The sequence below is a fragment of the Aspergillus pseudotamarii genome (genome assembly GCF_009193445.1).
Source record: "Aspergillus pseudotamarii strain CBS 117625 unplaced genomic scaffold BDV38scaffold_42, whole genome shotgun sequence".
Lineage (NCBI taxonomy): Eukaryota > Fungi > Ascomycota > Eurotiomycetes > Eurotiales > Aspergillaceae > Aspergillus > Aspergillus pseudotamarii.
In genome coordinates this window covers 256,569-280,595 of record NW_022475056.1, presented here as the reverse complement: position 1 = coordinate 280,595, position 24,027 = coordinate 256,569, and the positions used below count along the sequence as shown (strand labels likewise).

Here is a 24,027-nt window from a genome sequence, read left to right as displayed (position 1 = left end):
GAGACCATTGTTAGCCACGGCCAGGCACATGCGGATTGCGATGCTCTCGTACCTTTGCCGGGACAGCCTTCAGGGCATCATCGACTGACTTCCGGACTGTGTGGTAGTTCTCCAAAATGTCGGGTACATCGTCATATGACAGCGGGTCAGCATCCTCGAAAGCTTTTCTTGAGAGCTCAGCTGCTTTTGTAGTCTCAAAGAGATCCCTCGCTAGCAATAGACCCTTAATAAAACTGCCATCGAATTCCTCTAGCGATTGCCGTGCGTTATGGGTTTTCTCGTTAAGATTCTGCATCCCCTGGATAATCGTGGGTGCATCCTTAGCTTCCAAGAGGGAGCCAAAATTTCCCATCATCCCCAACAAGACAATGAGCGTCACGGAAAACCTTGGAAGCATCTTTGCACCGTCTCTCAAAGCCCTTGCATTCGCTTCAGACTGACAGTATTACGAGGAGTGTGGGATGATTGCAGTATTTAACAACGTTTCTCCTGAAATCCCGTTATGCAACTGCAGAATGGTCACGGGAATGTGGATCAAGACACCGTAAGTCCTTGCCGATTCCGTAGTAGTTCATAAGTAACCAACTGCATCTTGCCAGATGGATGGACCCCGAGCAATACCCAACACGCGTGTGGCAACTGTTAACCACCGAATTTACTCTCCCTGGCTTGTTTCGACGATGAAACACACCAGCAAACTGTGCCATCACGCTCATCTGATCATGTTCATACGTTATCGGTTCAAGGTTCGAGAATGCAGCATGTCAATATCTCCATTGGGAGCACGATGGAAACACTGGTGGGTAAATTATTGGGAGTCCCTTGCACATTTCCCGACTCATTCTTTGCAAATCGTTGCCATACAGGGCGCATCCTAGTCTTGATTCTAACAATCGTCCCCTGATTTACTCTCGATACATGGAAGTTTCATGAGTCCCCAGTACCTCACCGGGAAGTAAGGGGTAGATAGGTATCGTGCTCTGCAGACGGGCTCCAGAATTCAACAAACCAATGCCTATTTGGACATACATTTTAGATTTGTCACTTGCATGATGTAGGGCACGTCAGAAGTGCACTAGTAGGCTTGGCGTATTGGCCTGGTATAGCCATGTAAGGCACAGTGTACTTTTTTCTTTCATGCAACAAACCCAGCGAACTAGTCTCGGAGTACCATCCCACTTCAAACCGCATGAAATGGCTTCTAAAGACAGACTCGGCAACTCAGATTACTTCCCAGTAATCATTATAGGTGCCGGCCTATCTGGGATTGCTGCAGGATGCCAACTGAAAACAAAACTTGGCCTGGGCCGTTTTCGTATATATGACCGGAACGATGGAATTGGGGTGCGTTCGCATTCTTCCTGTCTATGGACGAGTACTAACAGTGTTCTAGGGGACATGGTGGATTCATCGGTATCCAGGTGTAGCATGCGATGTGTCAGTACATGAACCTCCCCTATATTCTACGACTGCGGTTCACAGTATCTCCTAGCCCTGCAAGCCTGTACTCTTATTCCTTCGCGCAAAATCCTTCATGGTCAACTCTCAAACCTTCGGGGGAGGAGATTGCGGCATACATACAGGCAACATCTGATAAATTCGGGCTTTCGTCGCATATTCAGCTGAATACCGAGGTTAGCAGTTTGATATGGGATGAGCAGAAGGAAGAATGGCAAGTATCCCTGTATCAGACATCATCGGCCAAAGGAAAGTCAGTAAATTGTCCCGTGTTGAGATGTAAGCGCACTGTGAGGGCCAAGATAGTCATCAGTGCCACAGGGAAGTTCGCCGTCCCTCGGACAGATTCCGTCTGCGTTCCAGGTATTGAAACCTTTACGGGAATCGTATTGCACACCGCAAGATGGGACGCCAATGTCAACCTGCAGGATAAACATGTTGTGGTTATTGGGGCTGGCTGCAGCGCAGCCCAATTGGTCCCAGCTCTTCTTCACCAATATAACGTTCGCTCTATTACACAACTAGTACGAACAGCTCCTTGGGTATCTCCAAACTTTCTTTCTTCCAGGCAGCTGCGAGCATGGGAGACCTACATGCCGTGGCTAATGCAGAAGGTCCCTGGCCTACCACAGGCGGTTCGCCTGGTTATGTTTCTAATAGCTGAACTTTCATTCTTTCGGATATTTAAAGCTGGACAACACTATAGTCACAAGAGATATGAAGATAAGCTTCGGGGTTACATGGAGCGCAGTAGCCCCAGTCAATATCACGAAATACTTACTCCCCGCTATGAGCTGGGGTGCAAAAGACTTGTCCATGATGCAGGGTGGTTCAAAGCGCTCTGGGATCCTAGACTGTATATCACGGACCGTCGACTTGGCAGGGTCGAAAAGAGCGCGGTAATGCTAACCGACATGAGGGACGATTATCAATGTGCACATCCACATGAGAGCAAAATACCAGCAGATGCGATTATTATGGCAACAGGATACGATACCTCCTCCCTCCTACCCAATATACACGTTATCGGCAGTGGAAGTGCTACGCTTCATGACTACTGGAGATCCGAAGGGATTCAGGCATACCAGGGGTTGGCGGTTCCTGGATTCAAGAACCTGTTTCTGCTACTGGGGCCTAACTCATCGAATGGTCATACAAGCGTTATGATCGGGGTGGAAAATTCCATCCACTATATTTTGAAACTTATTAAGCCAATTCTCGATTCTGAAGTGAGCTGTTGGGATATCAAGAAGGAATCAAGCAGAATATGGACAGAGAGCGTCCAAAAGACATCTCAAGAGAGCGTGTGGGTAACTGGCGGATGTCACAGTTGGTATGTTGATGATAATGGGTGGAATAGCGCTGTATACCCGTGAGTACGGACCTGAATTACTGCATCCATGATCACCTTAAATAACCAGGCCACAGATATTCCATGATCTATAACACTTATCGCGCTATGTTCCCTTACTGGGATGACTGGATACCGCGGTATACAATCGAGGGCATTAATAATCAACATCAAAAAAGGCTTAGATTTGGTATTTATATTGCCCTACTTATATTGCTTATCGCACTTGGAGTTTTGCATAAGTTGATGAACTAGAATATATTCTCCATCATGCAATGCCTCCGTGGTCGTAGAGTTTGTAATGCAATTTATTCAGAATAGTATTTCTCTTTATGCCTAGATACGTGGGTATTGTACCAAAATGATGAACCCTAACTTGATGGACAGGGATTCTATTGCGCCGTCTAGACCTGTCCTAGGACTTAACCAGAGTTGAATGACGTTTTCTAGAAGCTCCTCTCCCCTGTTGCTATATCCTGGGTGGGCATATTCTTACAAGTGAGATATTCTTCACCCTTGCGGCTCAAAATGATATTCAAGAAGGGTACTAACAACATACAAGAGTCGTGGTTCACTAATGGTCACACTCAGTCAATGGCAGGGAAAGGGTAGATTCCTGGTCATAACTTTCTGAAACATAGTATCAGCTGTTCGATGCCCCGCTTGTGGCCTGTCATTATAATTGAATATCTTCATTTGATATAATTTTCCTTATAGAACTATTACGCGCATAGTGTCTCTACAAAAAGTAATATGATGGTGGATATAGCCTATGTTACATCTAGAGCTACTAAGCCTGCTAATGTATCTTCCGTATCCCTTGCTCCCTTGGTTGTGGGTCGTCCATTATCCGAGGGTGGCGAGGGTCCAATGCCACGATGAGGAATAGGTAAGATTATACCAACCTATATACAATATCAAAAACAAAGTAAGCTTGGCCTGGTCCTTGACAACGAGACTGACTCGATTGACAACAGTGTAGGGCTTGAGGGAGCATATCTTGTCTATTTGGATTCTGTCTAGTCTATTCTAGAGATAGATGTTGTCTTCAAGCTCTTTGAAGTACTCCTTTGTGTGTAACGGTTCGCTTTATGAAATACCAGCTTCCGTTTCTGAAACACTGCACATCGCTGGAAAAGGTGACGAACCTCTAATGGATACTTTCTTATTCATCACGCTACGGATCCTCTGAAAAAGGATATCCATTCAGCATAATTCCAACACTTTCAACAAGATACGCTCTTGGTAATTTGGGACACAGAAGAGGTGGAAACTCCCGCATGGATGGCCATTACTTATATAACATAAACTAGCGGCATCACCATCGCTTAAACCCCTGATGGACTAGTTGGATATGGCGTTCGACTGCAATGGCATGTACCAATGTAACCAGAAGGTCGCTGGCTATTCCGGCTCGGGGGAGAATTCTTTTTTTTCTTCTCTTTTCTTTCCTTTTTTTTTCCCTACTTTTTGACCTACCTTGCTTAACCTTTCTTGAGATTTTGCGGTGGATATACGAAGATTCTCGCAGCAGATGTAGGCGTGATTTTCCCAAGCAGCTACGGGAGGTCACTACCGATAGATGTGGTAGTTAGTAGGATCCTCACACAGCTATACTAGTGCTGATCTCTTCAATACAGTTGAGGCCTTGAGCAAACAATGGCAAGAAGCATTGAGGGAAACTATATATCTATGGCCTGATCCAAGGTCTTCCACGAAACTACGTATCTATCTACTCGAAAGAGGAGGATTTTGGCAGAATCTTGTAATTCAGGTTCCCTTGGCTGATTATATATGAATTTCAACAAGAATTATCTATTAAACCTAGCGAAGTATGGGAACTTGGAAATCTCGCTGTCCCATCAATCTGGTGGAATGTGGGTCTGGAGCTATGCACACTTAAGCATACTTTCTGCATGAGAGACAGACAGCAGAATAAAGTTGGGTCCGATGAATGAGTTGGTATATGGAAACTTACGTGGCGATCTATCATTTGCTCGATGAATGATCGTCCACCGCTGATCTTCCTTTGTTTGGGCTACCATTTTCGTATTGCTCTTGAAAAACCTTAATTCGGGGCTTCCACTCTCTGGTCAAATAAAGATTGCCTTCCTCGTTCTAGATCCGGACGTGGTGCTCCATCCTTTTAAATAAACAAGCCGCTATTTTCCAAAGAAATGTCTGCCCCTCCTTTTAAGCTCCCCACTCAGCCATTCCTCACTGAACTTTTCCAGTGCTGGCAGGAAACTCCCAAGAAGATTTTAGTTCGTGATTTGTCGGGGTCCTGCCCAGAAGCGACGCTGGAAAGATTCCTGTATGATGTCGTGACCCTTCGGATTCGATTCTGGGGTATTCTTGATGAGCATGCCCGGCAGGCTCTACGCGATCCCAATGCAGACGATGTCTATATCGCGATTCTGGCGACTCCGGGATACGAGTATACAGTGCTTTGCTACAGCATCTACAGTCTTGGGGCGGTGATCGTACCTCTCTGTGCGTCAGGTCCTATCGGTCTCATCCTCTATCCGGTCTGTCTTTCTAACCAGATACAACAGCACCCGGGGTTCTTGTAGAAGAGGCCAAGTACTTCCTTGAGCTCTGCAATGCGACCCTCCTCACAGCAGGGATAGCGGATATCCAACACGCCCAAGCTATATCCGACCAGGTCGGCGTCCAGTGTTTCACATTTGACCCTATGCAATGCCTCTTGAAAGAGGATCCGACATTCGTCCTGGAGTCAGAGGGCCCATGGGAGTCCTTTAGTATGGAGAAAGGATTCATCCTATTGTACACCTCGGGTACCACGGGCCCACCTAAGGGCGTCCTTCATTCGCGCCGAGGTGCCGTCGCGGGTTTCCGATCTCTGATGAGCCACATGGGCATGTCGCCCCAAGATACATGGCTCTTGCATTCTCCGGTACACTGGATGGGTGGGGTCTGGCAACTTTTCATCACCGTGTCAGCTGGAGCATGCGTGGAGTTTTGTAGTAGAGTCTTCAACCCGAATTGGTTGATGGAGCGCTTGTCGGTGAGCGACTTGTCATGCATGGTTATGACCCCGATTCTGCTCGATACAATGAAGCAGAAGCTACATGCGGCTCAGAACGCATGGCCGTCGTCCAGGTATGAGGCCGTAATGGCTGGTCTTCGTGGGCTTCGCATCTTAGCCACGGGCTCTATGCCTGTCGGCCCAGTTCGACAGGCTGTTTGGAAGAATTTCCGTGGGGGAAAGCCAATTGTGGAACTTTACGGGATGACTGAAGAGCTCGCAATGGTCGCCAGGTCTTCATGGGAGCCAGATGATGGTACACCCCTGGTAGGGTTCCCTTAGTCCCGTGGTGAAGAATATGTTTGCTGAAGATAGCGTGTTCATGTAGGGGTCCTGTGGGAAGCCATCAGAGCTGGTGACGTTGAAGATAAATGACGAAGGGGAGCTCCTTATAAAAAGCCCGGCCCTTTTCACGAAGTAGGTACTATCCGCAGGCGTATGCTGGGAGAAGAATATTGCAATTATAACTCTAACCCGTCGCAGGTACCTATCGCCTAATCCTGAAATAATGAAGGGGGTTTTTGACAGCAACGGCTTCTACAAAACGGGAGATCTCGCGCGGCTGGAAGGAGGCTATATGTTTATCCACGGTCGCGCATCTCAGGATGGTCAGTCGTCCCGAAAATTCGGATTGGAATAACGCCGTTACTGACAGGTCTGTAGTTATTCGCTTCAGTGGATGGAAGATATTTGCCCCGGAGGTCGAGGAGGCGCTCTCCAGCCATCCATCCGTGTCCCAGGCGATCATTCTGGGTGTCTCTGATCCCCACACCGGACAAAGAGTTGCAGCATTGATCGTTCCCAAGACAGGCAACGCCACTAGTAACGCATTAGATTTGGCGGCCATCCGAAGATGGCTTTCTCGAGAACGAGGAATCCTCGAATACAAACTGCCCACGGTCCTGCGTGTGCTTGACCCGACGCAGAAATATCCAGTGACCTCGAGTGGGAAACCCATCAAGCCACGGATCCGAGAGGAACTGTTTGAGGCAGAGCTGATCCATAACTGCCTCGAGGTGTGGGATCTAGCTGTGAAGGAGCCTGGCATGGCTGCGCGGCCGTTCAACTGGGCTGGGATCTAAGTGTAGAAATGTAGATCATACAAGGATTCGATTTTTTACTCATTGGAACGGCGTCCTTTCCGCACCAGTTTACTCTCTCATCCATGATACCCGATACCCTGATCTAGTCAATCCCAGGTTTCTGCTCTATATTCTTGACTCGGCCCAGTAACGGACCTGTGGCGATGTCGTTGCCTATGTGAACAAGACGACGCGCAACGCACTTAGATTCACCTCAGCTCCGCCACCAAAGGAGGTTCCTAGTGTGCGGTATAGAGGACCCATTCGTCATTGTTGAGATATTGATTGACACCATGGCCAGGCGAGAGTTTCGCCCAGAAATTTTCGATCCGCTTGGTGACAGAAAATGGCACCTCGGGTGCAATCAATTTAAATCTAAAGAGAGTGGAAGATATATTTGGGAGACGGAGTTGCGAGATGCTGTCACGGTACATGTTATACCGCTTTAGGCCGAAAATCAGACGCGTCCCTGGAGCAGTTGATACAATATGAAACACCTGCTTAAATACCACAAGAAACAATAAGGAAAAAGAAAAACATACAACAGGAGGGATTCGCTGGTGGTCACCCACCCAACTACTAACCTCCCGGCGTGTGGCTTAAGTACGGCTGAGCGGACGGGAAGCCCTGTTCTCCACACCCTGTGGTCGTATGTACCAGATTCTTCTGGACAGCAGTTGATATAATACAACTCTCTTCAAGTTCTGAGACTCGCCCCTCTGTTGGCGCGATATCCGTGGTCGACGGATCCCTGCAGTCTGTCGGGTCAGATTGACTCCGCGGCCTAAATCAAGCTGACCCGACAATACATGAGACTTTGATCAATTTCCGACAGCTTGATCTTGTATGAACAATTTCGTGTCGAGAAACCAGTAGTTCGCTGAGACTTCCGGATACCATGGTATTCAGCAATTATGAATGGAAATTGATATCAACCCCCGAAGGAATGGCTGACAACGTATATAAATCTTAAATATCAAGGCTACTCATGAAAGGGTTTCCCCAGTTACTCATTCCCATTAGACAAGCCACGATTATTGGTAGATAATCCAGTGGCACCCCAGATATAAATCTAATTGGTTCAAATATATAGTGCGAGGGTGTTAGTAAATGAGGTAACCTTTTAGATCGTCGGACTCTCCATCGGTCCTCCGGATGGACAATTCCACCAGGAGACCCTAGTCCGGGTCGAAGGATTGCTCGGAATACGAGAGCGGGTCGGAAGCAGCCGTCCTCTAGCCACTTACAGTGCCTTCAGCCGGAGAGCTCTCAGTGCATGAAAGCTTAGCGTCTTAAGACTAAACAACATTTTTAATATGCACCGAGGCTGTGCCAGATCCCAAACAGGCAGACTACATGCTCTTCCTTAGCCTGCTCTGGGACTACTGCATCTTCACCTGAAGAAATTTGGGGCTCGCAATTATTTCCCCAGGTACTGCAAATAGCCTCCGCTAGCGTGGTCAACCCCTAAGTACGGCTGACGAGATAGGCAATCTTGTTCTCTAAACTTATGATCAGAGGTTTCATTCGATTGCAAAATCTGCGGGTCATATCGTGTACAGCTCTGTCCCATTTTATACCTGGTGAGCAATTGAATGGTCACATGATCAGGAAATGTGCACCCGGTTTGATACAAGTTGTCCTGGTGTTAGATCGGCAGGCCAGGATAGGACCATGGTCAGCAAATGCCTGTACTCTGTCGGGCCGGACCGAATCGGAGATGCAAACCCATCGATGTAACGGGAGTCCACATTAAACCGGCTCGGGGTGCCATGGTCACGACCGATAGTCACCGCTGACGCCCAGGAAGACTCCACAGGGGAGCCCGAGAACAGCCTTCATGTCTTGAATATACTGATATATAGCTTTGCACGAGGCGTTCTCTAACTGGCTCAAATCGAAGGTTGCGCGGGTCATGGCCTGACTTTTCAGTCGGAAGGATCCACTAGACAAGGCCGGTATTCCTGCGCCGGTCGCGATGGCATCACTTCTGGACCATCACCAGTCTTTCCACCCACTTATGATTCCTTTCCTCTTTTGTGTTCAATCCACTCTGGGAAATGTTGACCCTGATTGAACTACGGAGCAAGGCGAAGCATGTCAGCAATGAAATTTGCCAGAAAATCCCCACCCGACCGGCCCGCATCTTGATTCAAGTTGGATACATTGGTTCTTTTTCCTGTTATAGCAGTAATAATCCTTCTGCTCCTAGTTCTGTAAGCCTCGGGCGAGCGGTAAAGCGAAATTCTCCAGGAGAAACTGATGAGGGAAAAAACTATATAAGTACGCCTATTCCCCAGCCCATGGTTTGATTTCTTGCTCATCCTATCATCAAAAAGCTTGCCACTGCAACTCTGTTCTAAGGTATGTACTGAATGAGCCATCCTTTGAGATTCTTTTTCCAAGAAGCCGTCCGCTTTGAGACATTAAAGACCGGCTAATGCGAGATAGCTGCGAGTTCGATATCTGCGCTCTTTCACACAGGACAGTTGATTGCTGTCCGGCTTATGAACGCATTTGTATCCATTCTCCTCGTCGTAAATTGGTTAAGTTTGGCATTGGCAACATGCGGTTATCTTCCCTTGGATATCTACTTGCATGTGTCAGCTATGGCGCTGGCCTTGCTCACTCTAGCGCTATACCAAATGAAGTGAAGGACGAAGGCCAGCCCTACTCAATTCGCTCCGTCGACTCAACCGACTCCACCGATGCAGCACTGAGGAGGATCGACTTCAAAATCACCAGAGGCGGCCTGGAAGCGGCTCGGGATGTGATTCTAGTAGCATCCGGCGCAACCTCGGCTATTGCGGCCGTGGTGGGTTGGGTCCAGAGGGACAGTTCTGCGAACTCATGTGCGCCTATTGGAGGAAGTGGGCAATCGGATAAGGGTGAGCAGAAGTATCACTTTAAGTACTGGGTGACCACGACGGGAAAGAACTGTGACACCACGGCACAGACCAAGACTGTGGCTGCAGCGCTCGATGATGCTTGGGATCAGGTGCATAAATACAAGTACAACTGGGCGTGCATCGATCTCAGTCACGGAGGCACTTGGCATGGGCATCTCGCAGTGGCTACAGTTGGCTCAGGCAAAAATGTCGACACCATGTGTAACTAGGGAGGCGAGTGACTCTGGTAGTATAGCAGTCCGACGCTATTCATGTCATAATCTGCTTCATATGTGACCTTGGCTATTGTGGCTTTAGTTCAGTTCACCACGCGCATCCTCTAGGCCGTGCCGCACCATTTGAGCTTATCTCAAATACACCCTTCTTGGAATAGTTTATAGATTCATTACCAACCACTAATTGAATTGTAAATCTGGGGCAGAAAGTGAGGTAATTTGGAATAATCGTAGGTCCATCGCACCAATTATAGTTCAACACATGATCTCTGTAGCGAAAATGAATGGTCACACGTAAGATCGCTGAATCTCAGCTAGAATTATAGCCAGTAAAAACAAACTATTGATACCGCGACCCAGAAGATCACACAGATCGACAACCCAATGCTGTCGATCGACAGACAAAGATTCGCTTACGTAGCCGAGAAAATAAACTGCTGATCTTTAGAGAACTATTCACTACTATTGAATTGAATCCATTTTGGTTTATCTTCTAAGACCCTTGTAGTTGATTCCCAGTTCACTAACATACAAAACCCAACAAACATAATAGCATGGTGTCTACTGATAACTGTATCGATCTCATTATTACCTAGTTGGCCATAATATTCATTATCTGCTATATTTTATTCCTTTACTCAAAATGAAATTCCAGCTCCTATTCTCCCTTACGTCTCTCCTCACCCTCTGTGAACCAATCCCTAAGAAGCGCTCTAGCGATATGGGTTCCGCCAGATATGAGACGCAGCTGGCAAAAGCATTACAGGCGGTCAGTATACTAGTAGAGAAGCATCAGTGATCCCACCTTACTAAAATTTTCTAGAGAGATGAAGCACGAAGGGCGTATCACAGCGACAGATCGGCCGCGAACTTGAAAAAGCTGAGGAGTGGCAATACTGATGTCCAGCGACTCCTTGCCACTGGGTAAGTTCTTAGGTTTACCCTGTGACTAATGCTTTAGTTGATGATAACAGAATTAACGGCGGCTGATACGATGTTTCACACTTTGATGCTGCACTACCAGCGAAGCGTCTGCGTAGCTGGATATCCAATAGTTAGGCCAGCACCGAGCAATCTTGTCGCTAGGCCACTATCTTCATTCCTCGCGGCCCACAGGAGGGTGGAGCTTCGATGACGCTCGACATTAAGCCAACACAGAAAACTACGCAAGGCCTAGTATACGGTCTTATTGGGTTGCAGAAAACCATTGATATCTTTGTGGTTGTGCAAGTTTTGTGAGCACAGAAGAACCAGTTCGCTCGAAAGTTCATTTTTTGACCGGGTCATAGGATTGGAAGGTTCTAAACGCGTTTCTTTTGAAGAGCGTTGTGTTAAAGATGCCAAGTACAAGCAGGTTGACTGGCGATACATGGGAGAGAGAATGTCGATGCAGCGCTGGTCACCTGTCCCGATGTTGCCCTACTCATTAGTCGTAGTTGTATTTGACCCCCCCGAAGAAATTAATCTTGAACAGCCTGCATTAATGGAAAAGGAATGTGTACATATCCTATCACCTGATTGTGATCCTGAGTTCAGAGAACCTTGCTATGTCAGATCTTCATTCTTCAGCTTATGACAACGGAAGAGCAAATGTAGGGGTTTATGGCGACTAGAGACGGTCGCGAAAGTTGTACATATCAATAAAACGACGGTTTACAGCTAATACGGAGAAACTATGGTGTTTATGCTTCGCTACCTGTGTAGAAACTATGCCACAACCTTAACCACGGATTTCTCTGCCTCGAAAACTATGCAATACTCCTGTCTCGCCTAGTGTCTAAACCCTAAAGACTGATCGTTTCCGGATGAACCTTTGATTTCATGACCATGAAGTTTGTCCAGCACTTGTACATTGCTCAGTTCGAAGTAGAGCAATATGGGCTCTTACAACCCCTCTGTTGCTCCCTTCGAGTGCGCCGAACGAAGAAATAACGGACCATTCGAACTATTAGTCCCGGGCCGAAAAGCAGAGGAAAGGAAAGCATCAAATCAGTTTTCATTGGTTAATATTATAGAAAGGCAGGCAGCTGCGAGTAATGTCGGAAATGAAAATTACTGAAGGGTGTTCTTGAGTACATTCGACAATCTTGGTGTAGATACTCGGATCGCCCCCAAAGTCATATACAAAGACAAAATATGTTGCTGCATTAAATTACAACTCATTATAGTCCATGAATGTCTACCAAGACATCAGCCTTAATTTCTATGGCATGTCTAAAGAATTATATAGAATCAGGAATAATACGGATATAGTGTGGCGCAGTCTTGGCATGACTACATTTAGACTTCAAATTTCCCCCACGTCGACGAAACTCCATCCGTCCGCTTACATACCCCAAGCGATACAGACTAGACTTCCTTACCAATATGGTCAACACTGGTTTTCCGAGCAAAGCCTGCCACACTTGTCGGCGTCGTCGGGTGAAGGTGGGTTCTCGACTGGTCATGACGATGTCGATCACTAACACTCCGCAAGTGTGACCTTGGACGCCCCGGCTGCTTGCGCTGTAAGAAATTCGGCTATGAGTGTCCTGGCTATAGAGACCTAAGTAGGCTGGGTGTTAACTTCCGGATTCTAACCCCTGAGTCCTACCCGCGTCAGAAGAGACAGGATTGCGACTGGCAGGTGACGCGGAACTCTGCACAAGATGGTCGATATTTCCAAAGCGCTGTAACGAGACAGGCACAACTAGTGAATTTATATACGCCGACTGAGCAATGGGAGGCACATGCTAAGCCTTTTCTTCTCAGCCAATTCACAATAGTAACCTTACAGGGGGCTCGTGTGTATGACTCGCTCAACTTTCTGCCGCAGCTACTTGAGCGCGCTGGCACCGGATCTACATTGTACAAGGTGTGCGATGCTATTGCCTCCGCCTACTTTGCCAACCGGTCATGTTCCGATAGGGTTGAATTCGGCCACCGAAAGCTCTATGTCAGGGCCCTGCAATCTCTATCAAAGGACGTCTCTAACGTTGAGAAACAAAACGAAGACACAACGCTGGCGGCCGTGTGGCTGCTGTGTTTGTACGAGGTATGTTATTTCGGTTGCTTGCACCGGCAATTTAGAACTAAGACGTATTTCTATGTATAGCTCATAGTCGGGACCCGAGGTCAAGAACCTCGGGGCTGGAGGACTCATGGCGAAGCATTGATCGGACTATTGCGATTGCGAGGCCAGAACCAATTCCAGACCAGGACAGGTTGTCAACTTTTCCAGCTAGCGTACCAAACTGTTGTATGTTTCCTGATTGACTGAATGAAGTCCCCTCTCGGTTAATTCTTACCTTCTATGCTATAGCAAATACAGACGATACGAACAGGCCGGGTGCCGCCACCAGAAGCAGTCGCCTGGCTGCAGTCAATGCAGACATCTGCCATGGCGAAGAAGCTGCTCTTTGTGCCGGCATTTCTGTACAGTGACTTGGCCTCGCGAATTTACAGCACAATTTGCGATCTACTCGACCAAGGCTCGCACGAGAAGATGCTCGAGAGCATTAACGACATCACCATCGCTTGCAACACTCTGGAATCGTCAATAGATGCAGTGCTCACTGAATGCCCAGCCTCACAATCCCGGCCAGGTCCATCAGACGACCTAGTAACAGGACAAAGTCACGAATGGTTAATGAAGCAGCATGCCTCGAACTATCTCGGTGCATGTCTCTTTCAAGTTTATCAAGGAGCGGTAAAGTTGCTTTCTGAGACACTGAAAGCTAATGTATCGCCGAAGATGCACGCTACGCTCCTATGTCTACACGAGTCCAGCATTGAACGATTAAGGCACCTGTCAGACCGTATCCTAGTGTCTCTCCCGCTACTTATGCCGGCGAAAGCGGCCAGTGTTGACAAACAGGGTCCAAATATTCCAACATGGGGACACGCCTTGAAGCTACTCTGGCCGCTAGGATTAATTGCATCTTCCGCCAATGTGCATGACAGCCAGCGTGTTGCTGCGAACCTGGGCCTACTCCGAATAGGCTACGAGGCTGGGATTATGCAGGCTGTAGGGGGATAATATCAAGGGATGATGAAGGAATCTAGAGAAACAATATCTATTCAAAACCAACTTCTAAAATTTGTAATTACACAAAAGATTGCATCCAGCGATAACACTAGCAATTCAGCTTTACCTGTATCAAGAAGCGATGATAATCACACAACAAAAGCCACCATCCTCGCCGAGCAACGCGATTTCCACAACAAAGTATCCACAGATTGTAGCTATCAAGAGGAACGCGACGTCGGGTTCTCAAAGACCTCATCCAACCAGTCCAGAGTAGCCATCGCCAGCTGGGGTTCAGCCCCAATAGCACAGTGCTCTCCCGCACCAACATTATTCTTGAAAAGATGATAATAAGCCTTATCGCCAAGCATCCGCGCCATCCTCTCCGGCTGACCAGGCGCAATATGGTCGTCTTGACCCGAAGCAACAAACACCGGACAGGTGATGTTGTCCAGCATTGTCTGGGTGATTGCCATTTTACTCATTTTGGTCATCCACTCGAACGGGCTGCTGGTCTTAAACGACCATAATCCCTGATCAATGCCCCATTTTTGACTCGTGTCAGTGGTTTCTTTGTATGCTTCCCAGACGATCGCATCGAAGGCCGTCTTGTTCCCATTTTGATAGAGTTTTTGTATCGAGGCTGGAAACTGCCGAAAGGTTGCCTCATAAAGATCCAGCATTCCATCAATTGCCAGGACAGCGGCAAGACGGTGCTCACGGGTGGCTGCTAAAGGCGCCAACTGACCACCGAACGAGATTCCTCCTAGCGCGATCCGATCTATGTCCACGTCGTCACGGGTTCGTAACCAGTCAACGACGGGGGTGACCACACTCCACCAGTCGGGGATGAAGCCGATGTTTGACTCACGACGTACTGTTGGCTGTCCGGGCCCCTCGTAGGTGACGAAGTTCCACCCGCGTGCGAGGATCTCTTTGCCCAGTTGATGGTAGGTATCTTGCTGAGCTCCATCATAACCAGATCCGACCAGGATCGTGGGAAGTCGTTTGCCTTTGCCGCTTGTTGTGTTGGCGTGTGACGATTTTGGCGGTGAATAGAAATACAGAGGAATCTTGAACTCGCTCCCTTCGAGCTCCACCTGCACCGGCGGGTCAGGCAGCAGCTTCATGGCGGTGTCATAGTGCTCCAGCACGGAATCCCACAAAGTTTGAATGCGGGGATCGGAGGCATTTCCGTGCAGGAAGAAGTCCGCAGCGCGGTAGTATGAGGATGCACGGAGGTGCGCCTCACGAGCCGAGACGGGAAACCTCGTGGTATTGACCGACGTCGCCTGGTCGGCAATTTGGTCTGCCAGGTACTTAAACTCTCTATAGAAGCTTTCCATGTCGCCTGGCTTTATTTGGGAGGCTGCGCGAAGGATCTCACCCGTAGCAGCACCCCCGCCATTGGCGAAAGAGAGAAAAGTCTCCAAGACGAAGGCAAACTCGGAGTCACTACTCAGCTGATGGATCACAGATGTGGAATTGGAGATGGTAACATTGGGGATCAGTTGATTTGCTGTCTGTTTTTTTGTGTCAGTGACTGATATCCCAAGGAAGTAACTCTGCAACGGTGCAACATACCACTAGGGTGAACAGCGCCCCAACACAGAGAGATGATCGAAATCGCATTGTGATGAATTAGTTTTCTAAGAAGGTGTAGGATCTTGAACTTAATTGAAAATGTTTTAATGTTGATAACAGTAGACTTGAAAATCAGGGGAATTCGGGGGAGGAATGCTACGTTTATATATTGCACAAGGTGAGTTAGAAAAACTACTTTGATTTTGGTGTTCAGTAATAGTTGGCAAGTATATGCGTGGCCCTACTAAGATGTGAGATACGAGGTCTGTTCGCCTGAATGGCTTGCCTATTTTGGCAACCAGTTCGAGCGGATGAACATTCAGATCCTAATTTGTCGATCTCGTGACCTCAAAGCCGCCGCCACGGAGCAAACAAGCAACGCCGAACGTTGCCACATCGGGTAGTCCATTCGAGCCTAGCCTTCTTTAGGAAAGGTGTTGCGGGAGGTTGTACTACGTAGTAAAAGCTTGGTAAATAATGTTTGGGATCACTAAACCTCATTCAGTTAGCCATGCGATGGAGAAGGTCTGATTGGCTTCCTGGTGACCCACCTGCAGTTCGACGCTGACATTCACAGCCTTACTCCGTCGGCGGGGCCCATTTATCGAACAATGACAAGAATATGTATAGTAGCGGAGTCCTAATCGTGGCGATGCATCACACCCCACCCTGCCCTGACGATATGATTAGGCTCACCGTTTGTTGTCAAGAGATTCGGAATACCAAATGGAAGTGTACAAACCTACAAACTCTTCAGTAGTTCGGTGATTCGTGGTCAATCTGCAAGCCCACTAGACAAGGCTGAAGCAGATAGTCGACTCATCCTCTTTAGGAGAACCATATACGTTCATTGTGAATATCCGCAGCGGTATGCGAAAGGATAACAGCTGTGACTAGGTGAAAAATTCAAGTATATATATTTTCTAGAGGTAGTTAAGGATTATAAATAATACAAGGTTATATTAATTGTAAATTAGAATCATTCTGATACATAGAACAATGTAGAGTACTCTCTAATCAGTCATTTAGTATGAAAGTACTTTTCACCAAGAACAGAATTCTAGGACTTTTATTATAAAGATTAGGACTTTGACTGACTTAGAAACATAATTGGCCCTAAAATAGTTGCAATTCTCCGGAACACTGTATCTCGGGAACCGATAGTATACTGTTTATAATCCCTCGCCCCACCCTGGAGACGTCACACTAGATTCTGACATCGCTAACACCCCGTTCAGCTGCCCGATGAATCATTGGTTCTCATTCAATGTTTGGTACCATGACGTCTATAGGGCTACTGAACATTCAGCCTGATCAGTTCACAGCTACCAGTATTTCATATTCGATCCACCAAGACCAGAAGGGCGAAGATTTGAGTCATATCAATGCTATACGTTATTGATGTTTGGCATGTTATTATCGCGTTATGCGTGGTTATCATTTGTAATATATACATAACCCATACAGGCTATACACGTTCAGGTGCTGAGCCTGATTTCTCCCATCTATTGTCCATCTTTATCAGGTGAAGCATGCATATGGTCTCAGTGCCAAAGGAGGTGCTTATCCTCCTGTCACCTGTCGTAGAGCCTCATATTATTCTTTGATTTGCTAGGCAGTCGATTATCGAAACTAGCCATTGTTCGCTTCATTTTGCGCCCGAAAGCCGCAGGACATCCCTGTCGTTAGACTGACATTTATTGCGGACGCAGAGCGCTGATGTTGGCGAAAATGCACCACACACCGCCATGTAAGCGTGCCAGACAGACGAGCAGCATACAAGTTATCAAACGGGTTAATAGAATTTTGATTGATTGATTGATTGATTATCAAACGCTCTTATGTCGTTAACTAGTCTGCTTGATAACTGCTGTTCGCATAATTTTGTGATATAATTCGATCAGAAAAGTCACACTTGATATGTCTCTGTTCCGAACACGAGCGTTCGGAACAATAGACCATGTCTAACTGAACGCGTTTAGTTACCAGCTCAAGTCGTGGAATTCGGCCTGTTATTGCCAACGGACTAGCCCATCATGGTACTAATGTCGTAGCGAATGATTCCACCACTGCCGGTTCCGCGGAAAAGGTGACCGAGAAGATACGCAGCCACGGCGTGAAAGATATCACCATGGAAGCCGACATACAGAGCGAACAGGAGATTCAATACCTCTGCCAGTGTGCAATAGCAGTGTTAGGCCAGCTGGATACTGTCCTGAGAAATTGTGGCATTGAGTATTTTGCCGCTCACCCTGACGTGACCTCCAGCGGAATCGATGAGGTTTTTGCTGTGAATCTCATAGCTCAGTATTTTGCTGATTACGGTCGACCAACTTTTCTGACCTGCACTATCTGAGCTTAGAGGCTTCTAGACATCCATTGCCGTGCAAACCCTAGATTCGACTCATCTCCTTGGCCTATTTAGGGCTTCCGACCGCACGCTATCCATGCTGCTTCCGCAGCGACCACTCAGGGAAGAAACAGAGTCTCTGGGACATGACTTCTCTCCTTAAAATGTCTCAGTGAATTGCATTGCCGGGGCTGTAAAGACAGACGTGTACGTGCAGCCCGCTGCCAAGTACCTACCAGATGGTACCAGGAGGAGTGTAGAAGAGGTCAATTCCTTGTCTTCCAAGCGGTTACCACTGAGCCAGCCTGGCTTCCCTGATGATATTGCTAGAGTCATTGCGTTACCCACTTGTACTATTTATCAGTGACTGACTGGCCAAGAGTTTCCATCTGTGGAGGAGTTCATATGGTCAGAAGGAATCAGTTCTAGCTGTTGAGCATCGTATCAGTATCGCCCGTTTCTCTGAATATATTTAGTCCAATGTTACAGCATACTAGGCCAGTTTTTAGAATCCAATAGCTTTAGGTATCCCCCATGGAAGGCTTAGCCAATCATTTATAATAATAAGCCACAGTCGTACCTAGTCCGATTTTGGTGAAAGAAAAGAGAGCACCAAATAAGTGGGGAAACGGTCGGACCTCATCCCGTTACTGACGGCGGCATATGTGATGATCGCCAAGGATAAGGGCGTTTGGTATAAAACCTATTCTCAATTGATGCAGATTTCTCTCCCCTATCATGTACATTGCATTTATAACAGTCATTAGCACTACCAACGGGGCCAGTACAGGATATGGCAGCATGGTTTCAGCTAATATTTCCAACTGCAGCTGTCCGAGTGATCGGACTTCCTCAGGTGCCAAGAGGCTGTAGCAGTTGAAGGAGAAATGGTCCAATCCATTCCCCTGACAGTCAATTAGGCTCAGATATCCATCTCGAATGAGGAGACTAGGTAAGTCACAGGTGGGGGGTGACAGCCTGCGGGTTCTTCAGGAATTACCTCCTTACTTAGGTTATTACACCCGAGACGCTGTGACCTGCTTTTCGGCAAGCCAAAATCTACCACGGCAATATTTCAATGGCATTGTGGAGCAAATTGAAGGTCTAATTTATACCATTTATATTAGTTTATTCTCTCGTTAGTTGGGCCTTTTAATCCGACGGGACTAATTGTCCACTCCTCTTCAAGCACACTGACTAGGTTTGCGATGATGCGGCAGTTGATCCGATATACTACTAAGGATTGTAATGGAGCGAAAGTATATAAAACTCTCTCTTCCTACCCCATTCCCCGCCGAAACTTAGCTTTCCTTGCCTAGGTTTGGTACCTCGTTTCCAATCTTCTCTAACATTGCCTTTAACTACTCGACGCTTCATTTCATTACTAACATGGCGTTGTCACAACAATGCATCTTCCACGGCACCTCTTATGTTACAGGCACCGTCTCAGCCACACTATTGGCAGCAGATCTTGAACTGAGTTTCTGGGGCGGCGTGAATCCAAAAACAGGCGAGGTTATTGATCGCTTTCACCCGCTGAGCGGTCGCTTTCTGAAAGATACCATTTTGGCCATACCTGGAGGCAGAGGATCCTGTGGCGGGAGCGTTATCATGATGGAACTGATTCTAAATGGCCTGGGTCCCAAGGCACTGATTTTCGAGCGCCGCGAGGAGATTATTACACTAGGAGTTATAGTTGCCGAAGAGCTGTTCAATAAGTCAGCCGCCGTGGTGACACTCAACCCAGAGGACTTCCGTCGGGTGCTGGGTTGGGATGGAAGGACAATTCATGTACAAAGTGACCTAGTCTCGGATGGTCCGTTGAGTGTCAATATTACCCATGAGGCTGTGGAACCGGCGGTTGACATCAACAAGTGTAATGTTCAACTTACCGATTCCGACCGGGCGATGCTGGACGGAGCCCACAGTGAGGCCGCTAGGATCTCGCTCAATATTATTATTCGAATGGCAAATATGATGGGAGCCCGAGAGCTAATGGATGTCCGCCAAGCCCATACAGATGGCGCCTGGTATGGCCCCGGCTCGGTGGCCTTTGGAAAAAGACTTCGTGACTGGGGCGGCGAATTCAAAGTTCCCACCACTATTAATTCACTGAATATTGACCAAAAACGCTGGCGGGCGCTCGGAGTGAACGCGGAATTTGGATCGTCCTGTGATGAGTTGGCCAAGGCCTTTGTCGACATGGGTGGCAAGATTTCATTTACCTGTGCCCCTTATCTACTCGACACAGCACCTAAACTAGGTGATCCAGTTGCCTGGGGAGAGTCCAATGCTGCTATCTATGCAAATAGTGTGCTTGGTGCGAGAACACTCAAAAACCCTAATATGCTCGAGGCTCTAATTGCCTTGACTGGCCGCGCACCGAAAGCTGGAGCCTATTTGGACGAGAATCGCTTTGCGTCTATCTGGCTCAAAGTAACACCACCAGAAGCGACGGACGACTCATTCTGGCCTATTTTAGGCTACGCTCTTGGCGCCATTGCAACGGCTCGCATCCCGGTCATTACTGGACTCGAACATTTGAAGCCCAACAGTGATGACTTCAAGGCGTTCTCAGCGGCGTTTGCTACATCCTCTAGCGCTCCTATGTTCCACATGGTCAACCTGACTCCAGAGGCTCCTACGCTCGAGGCTGTGTGTTGCAACGGTATAGCCCCCCACGCTATTGACGTGGGTTGGAAGGATCTAGACGCGATCTGGGATGAGTTCAATCATGGCTCTGAGTCGAGAGATATTGACCTTATCTCATTTGGCAACCCGCACTTCTCCTTACGGGAGATCAAAGAGGTAGCGAAGCTCTGCCAAGGAAGAACCAGGAAAGAGGATGTTGCCGTGATAGTCACCTGTGGCCGTGCTCAGTATAGTCTTGCCGTACAGGCCGGCTATATCGGAGAGCTTGAGCGGTTCGGGGTCCAGTTCTTACAAGACACTTGCTGGTGCTCTATCGAGGAACCGGTAATTCCCAAGAACACCCGGACAATCATGACTAATTCTGGCAAGTACATTCACTATGGGCCTGGACTAACGGGCAAGCAATTTGCCTTTGGCAATCTGAGCATGTGCATCGATGCCGCGTGTACTGGGAAAACTACTGGTGACCCGCCTTCGTGGTTGCTGGAAGCTAGGTCAAGATAGTGGCTATTTATTTCTAATTACGCAATGCAGATTTGATCGTTCAGTGAATAGCTTCACTCCAAATATAAGCCGATCCTTGATAAACAAGGTTCGTCAAGAATATGACCAGAAGAATAATTTTAGTCTGTGGATTGGGCAGCCGGTGGGATTTGATAATAATTCTCATGCCTGAAAAGTGGAACACCGTCCCCGTAAATCTATACAAACCATACAATGAAGCGGTACAACATAGGTACAGATGTTTAATGTATGTATTCTACTGGTTAGAGAGCTTGTAACCAAGACGTCCATAACTCTTCCAGCAGAGTAAGTAGGGCGCTGGAAATGGAGCTTTAGCTGAGAAACCAGAGACTTCTTGGCCACTTTATAACAGGGACCCTGTTTATGGCATATATGCGTTAATAGTGCAGCACTAATTGTGAACAATGCTTCCTCCACAAACTCATAGTGTGCGTGTATCCATTGCTGGGATAAATCCCAAGCCCATATAATCTAGGGTTGTTATCCTGAGTGGGCCATGCCCCAGACGGGTTCCAGAATCGGACAACTTGACCTCGGCACCTGGAAAGCTGTGATTTATGTGTTATGTACAACTCTGCTTTGACGTGGTCAATAGTGTATACTGGGAAAACAAGGTCGGACAGTGGTCAGCAAAGTTCTGCTTGATCCACCAAGACCTATACAACATAAGACTGTGGTCATCAGTTTCCTAGGTCTATTAGAGAAAATAGTAGCTGAGGTAAAGTGATCACGGTCAAGAACGTGGGGCGGGAAATCCCTCAGCCTCATGGTGGGAATTTATCCAAAGCTTTGCCTTATCACACACGGCGTGCACCCCTCGGTTCCAAAAATACAACCTAGTAGATTTCTAGATCATTTGATCGGCTCATCTAGAGCCCCTGTCTTCGTAGGTAAAGTAGGTGGCACATATAGGCAATTTATACAGTACACTCGATTGGGACTATCCAGGTAATTTAGATAATGTAAGTAGGGTTGATATCGGGTCGGGTTCAGGACCCGCCCTCGACCCCAAGCCGGGTTTTGCGGGGAACCTGACCAACTCTAAATGTCAGGAATCTAGATAGTTAGCCTAACTAATTTAGATTAATTTAGTAATTTAGAGAATGTAATAAAAGCCTATGTGATTCCGGTGCCCAAGTAGTCTGCCGTGTCCTTGAGCTGGCAGCCTATAGTAGTATTGAATTCTTAATGCGCAGACCTGGGGTCTAAATGATATGACAGTTTGGGATACGGTTCAATGCTGCTATGGGTATATTATCTAGTTAAATAGAATATTAGAGTATCTCTCGGGAAATGCAGGATAGTCAACCGGTAAGAGGAACTAATTAAATAGGTCCAGGCAATCCATAGTACAGCAGGACATATCCGACTCCTCCCACAAAGTCGACATTCCGAGGATGTTGGAGACCAAGCTGCAAGTGCTACAGTGGAATAGCATGAATCAGGCGTGTCTGGGAAGAGCTATTTAACGAGCTCCTAGGACCGATTGGTCGACGTGCACCTGTCAGTTGCATACTTAGTTTCTTTACAAGACCTACTACCTACTACAGCCCATCTAGTGGTAGAACCGACAATATTCATAGCATGCTATTCCGTCCGCAGCTAGCAGGTATTGGCTAAACCTAGTCAAGGTAGTGCGAAAAACTAAATTTATGCGCTTTCTAGACAGACCGACTAAGGAGCATCAAGGTCAATCCAGACTAGGAAGTCAATCACCCCCCCAATTAGGCAAACCTCAACAAGCCGTATCTTCTAATAACTGCAGTCCATCGCCTACGGGTGCTTTGACTAGAACATGAAAAGCTCAATAACTTTCGTAACAGTAGCAACCGCCCCAACAACTAGAGCAAAGCCCCATCACAGTACATCAGAAAATACGTCTGTTCAGTCCGAGTCCGGGTTACATTGGTAGCCGCTTATGTTGTTGATGCAGTAATCAGGGAGTCTTTTGAAGCCAGGATATTTCTTGCCTGAGCACGTGACAGTATTTCTGAGCACTATCAGTCCATCTCTGCTCATGTACTGAATATCTAACCAGGGGGAATACTCACGGAGTGCCGACAGTACAGAAAAATCCCTTTGTATCTACTGCAAATGAACCAGCATTGTCCCTGAACCCGTCCCTAATACTATGCACTTCCGATGGCTTGAGGCATTCATTGTAGCACGGGCCCTGGAAGTCAAATCCCTGGCATACTCTGATGGCAACGCAAGCTCGAGCCTGGAGATTGGAGGGATTGGTTTCAGCTAAGGCGTTTTTCCTTGAGTCAGTCTATGGATATCGCAGAGATGGGAGTGGACTTGCCTTCGCTGGATGCGACGGCCTGTCCAGCCAAGAGTGCAATGGTAGCAGCAAGAACCTTGAGGACATTCATTCTGGTTGATGAGATGGTTTCCAGGTGTTGGTGATATTGGAAGGAGAGAGAGTTGCGGTCAATGATTTTGAAAGCATCGACGAGTGTCGGGCATTTATATGTTGGCCCGTCCCTATGGAGTATTCTCCGTTTTTTGACTCCAAGATGATCGCTGTCCATTGAAAAGGGCATGAAGGCTCTAGTGAGAATTCATAGCCTGGTTTGGAACAAGCATTTGTCAATCTTTGCATATGCCAAGCCTCGTAATGGGTGGCCTTAAAAGTAGGTGGCCCTGAGGCGCCGTATTCAAATCAAGGCAGCGCCACATGGCTCCAAATATTGCATAGTTACTCAGAGATCAACATTCTCAGCCGTCTGGAGAATACTGGAGGGTGATTCTGATTGGGAGTCATACGAGGCTGCGTGATGGATTGTCGTAGGCGGTGCCCTTCCCTGTCACTTGTAGCCCTTCAATCCTGGCCGTGTGGAGTA

At 47.4% G+C, this 24,027-nt stretch overlaps 8 protein-coding genes across 8 annotated transcripts; 7 read left to right on the top strand and 1 right to left on the bottom strand.

Moving 5' to 3' along the window:
- Positions 1-1,194: 1,194 nt before the first annotated feature.
- BDV38DRAFT_272770 (flavin-containing monooxygenase) lies at positions 1,195-2,904 on the top strand (the record flags this gene model as incomplete). The annotated part of the gene is made up of 4 exons (XM_032057551.1): positions 1,195-1,344; positions 1,394-1,437; positions 1,493-2,795; positions 2,887-2,904. 4 exons carry the CDS (start codon positions 1,195-1,197, stop codon positions 2,902-2,904), a joined length of 1,515 nt encoding a protein of 504 aa, XP_031911652.1.
- A 2,082-nt stretch (positions 2,905-4,986) lies between these two features.
- BDV38DRAFT_284847 (class I adenylate-forming enzyme family protein) lies at positions 4,987-6,940 on the top strand (the record flags this gene model as incomplete). The annotated part of the gene is made up of 5 exons (XM_032060357.1): positions 4,987-5,302; positions 5,365-6,125; positions 6,187-6,275; positions 6,342-6,466; positions 6,522-6,940. 5 exons carry the CDS (start codon positions 4,987-4,989, stop codon positions 6,938-6,940), a joined length of 1,710 nt encoding a protein of 569 aa, XP_031911651.1.
- Positions 6,941-9,506: 2,566 nt separating this feature from the next.
- Positions 9,507-10,058, top strand: BDV38DRAFT_284846 (uncharacterized protein; the record flags this gene model as incomplete). Its single annotated transcript, XM_032060356.1, has 1 exon — positions 9,507-10,058. The coding sequence occupies one exon, from the start codon at positions 9,507-9,509 to the stop codon at positions 10,056-10,058; it is 552 nt and encodes a 183-aa protein (XP_031911650.1).
- Positions 10,059-10,707: 649 nt separating this feature from the next.
- On the top strand, positions 10,708-11,054 carry BDV38DRAFT_284845 (uncharacterized protein; the record flags this gene model as incomplete). Its single annotated transcript, XM_032060355.1, has 3 exons — positions 10,708-10,833; positions 10,888-10,988; positions 11,039-11,054. 3 exons carry the CDS (start codon positions 10,708-10,710, stop codon positions 11,052-11,054), a joined length of 243 nt encoding a protein of 80 aa, XP_031911649.1.
- A 1,377-nt stretch (positions 11,055-12,431) lies between these two features.
- BDV38DRAFT_284844 (Zn(II)2Cys6 transcription factor) lies at positions 12,432-14,082 on the top strand (the record flags this gene model as incomplete). The annotated part of the gene is made up of 4 exons (XM_032060354.1): positions 12,432-12,491; positions 12,541-13,098; positions 13,159-13,302; positions 13,366-14,082. 4 exons carry the CDS (start codon positions 12,432-12,434, stop codon positions 14,080-14,082), a joined length of 1,479 nt encoding a protein of 492 aa, XP_031911648.1.
- A 209-nt stretch (positions 14,083-14,291) lies between these two features.
- Positions 14,292-15,702, bottom strand: BDV38DRAFT_272768 (alpha/beta hydrolase family protein; the record flags this gene model as incomplete). Its single annotated transcript, XM_032057550.1, has 2 exons — positions 14,292-15,593; positions 15,655-15,702. The coding sequence occupies 2 exons, from the start codon at positions 15,700-15,702 to the stop codon at positions 14,292-14,294; spliced, it is 1,350 nt and encodes a 449-aa protein (XP_031911647.1).
- Positions 15,703-17,385: 1,683 nt separating this feature from the next.
- On the top strand, positions 17,386-18,010 carry BDV38DRAFT_284842 (uncharacterized protein; the record flags this gene model as incomplete). The annotated part of the gene is made up of 2 exons (XM_032060353.1): positions 17,386-17,404; positions 17,637-18,010. The coding sequence occupies 2 exons, from the start codon at positions 17,386-17,388 to the stop codon at positions 18,008-18,010; spliced, it is 393 nt and encodes a 130-aa protein (XP_031911646.1).
- Positions 18,011-19,332: 1,322 nt separating this feature from the next.
- Positions 19,333-21,160, top strand: BDV38DRAFT_294603 (uncharacterized protein; the record flags this gene model as incomplete). Its single annotated transcript, XM_032062530.1, has 1 exon — positions 19,333-21,160. The coding sequence occupies exon 1, from the start codon at positions 19,394-19,396 to the stop codon at positions 21,158-21,160; it is 1,767 nt and encodes a 588-aa protein (XP_031911645.1). The 5' UTR covers positions 19,333-19,393.
- Between the last annotated feature and the right edge of the window lie 2,867 nt (positions 21,161-24,027).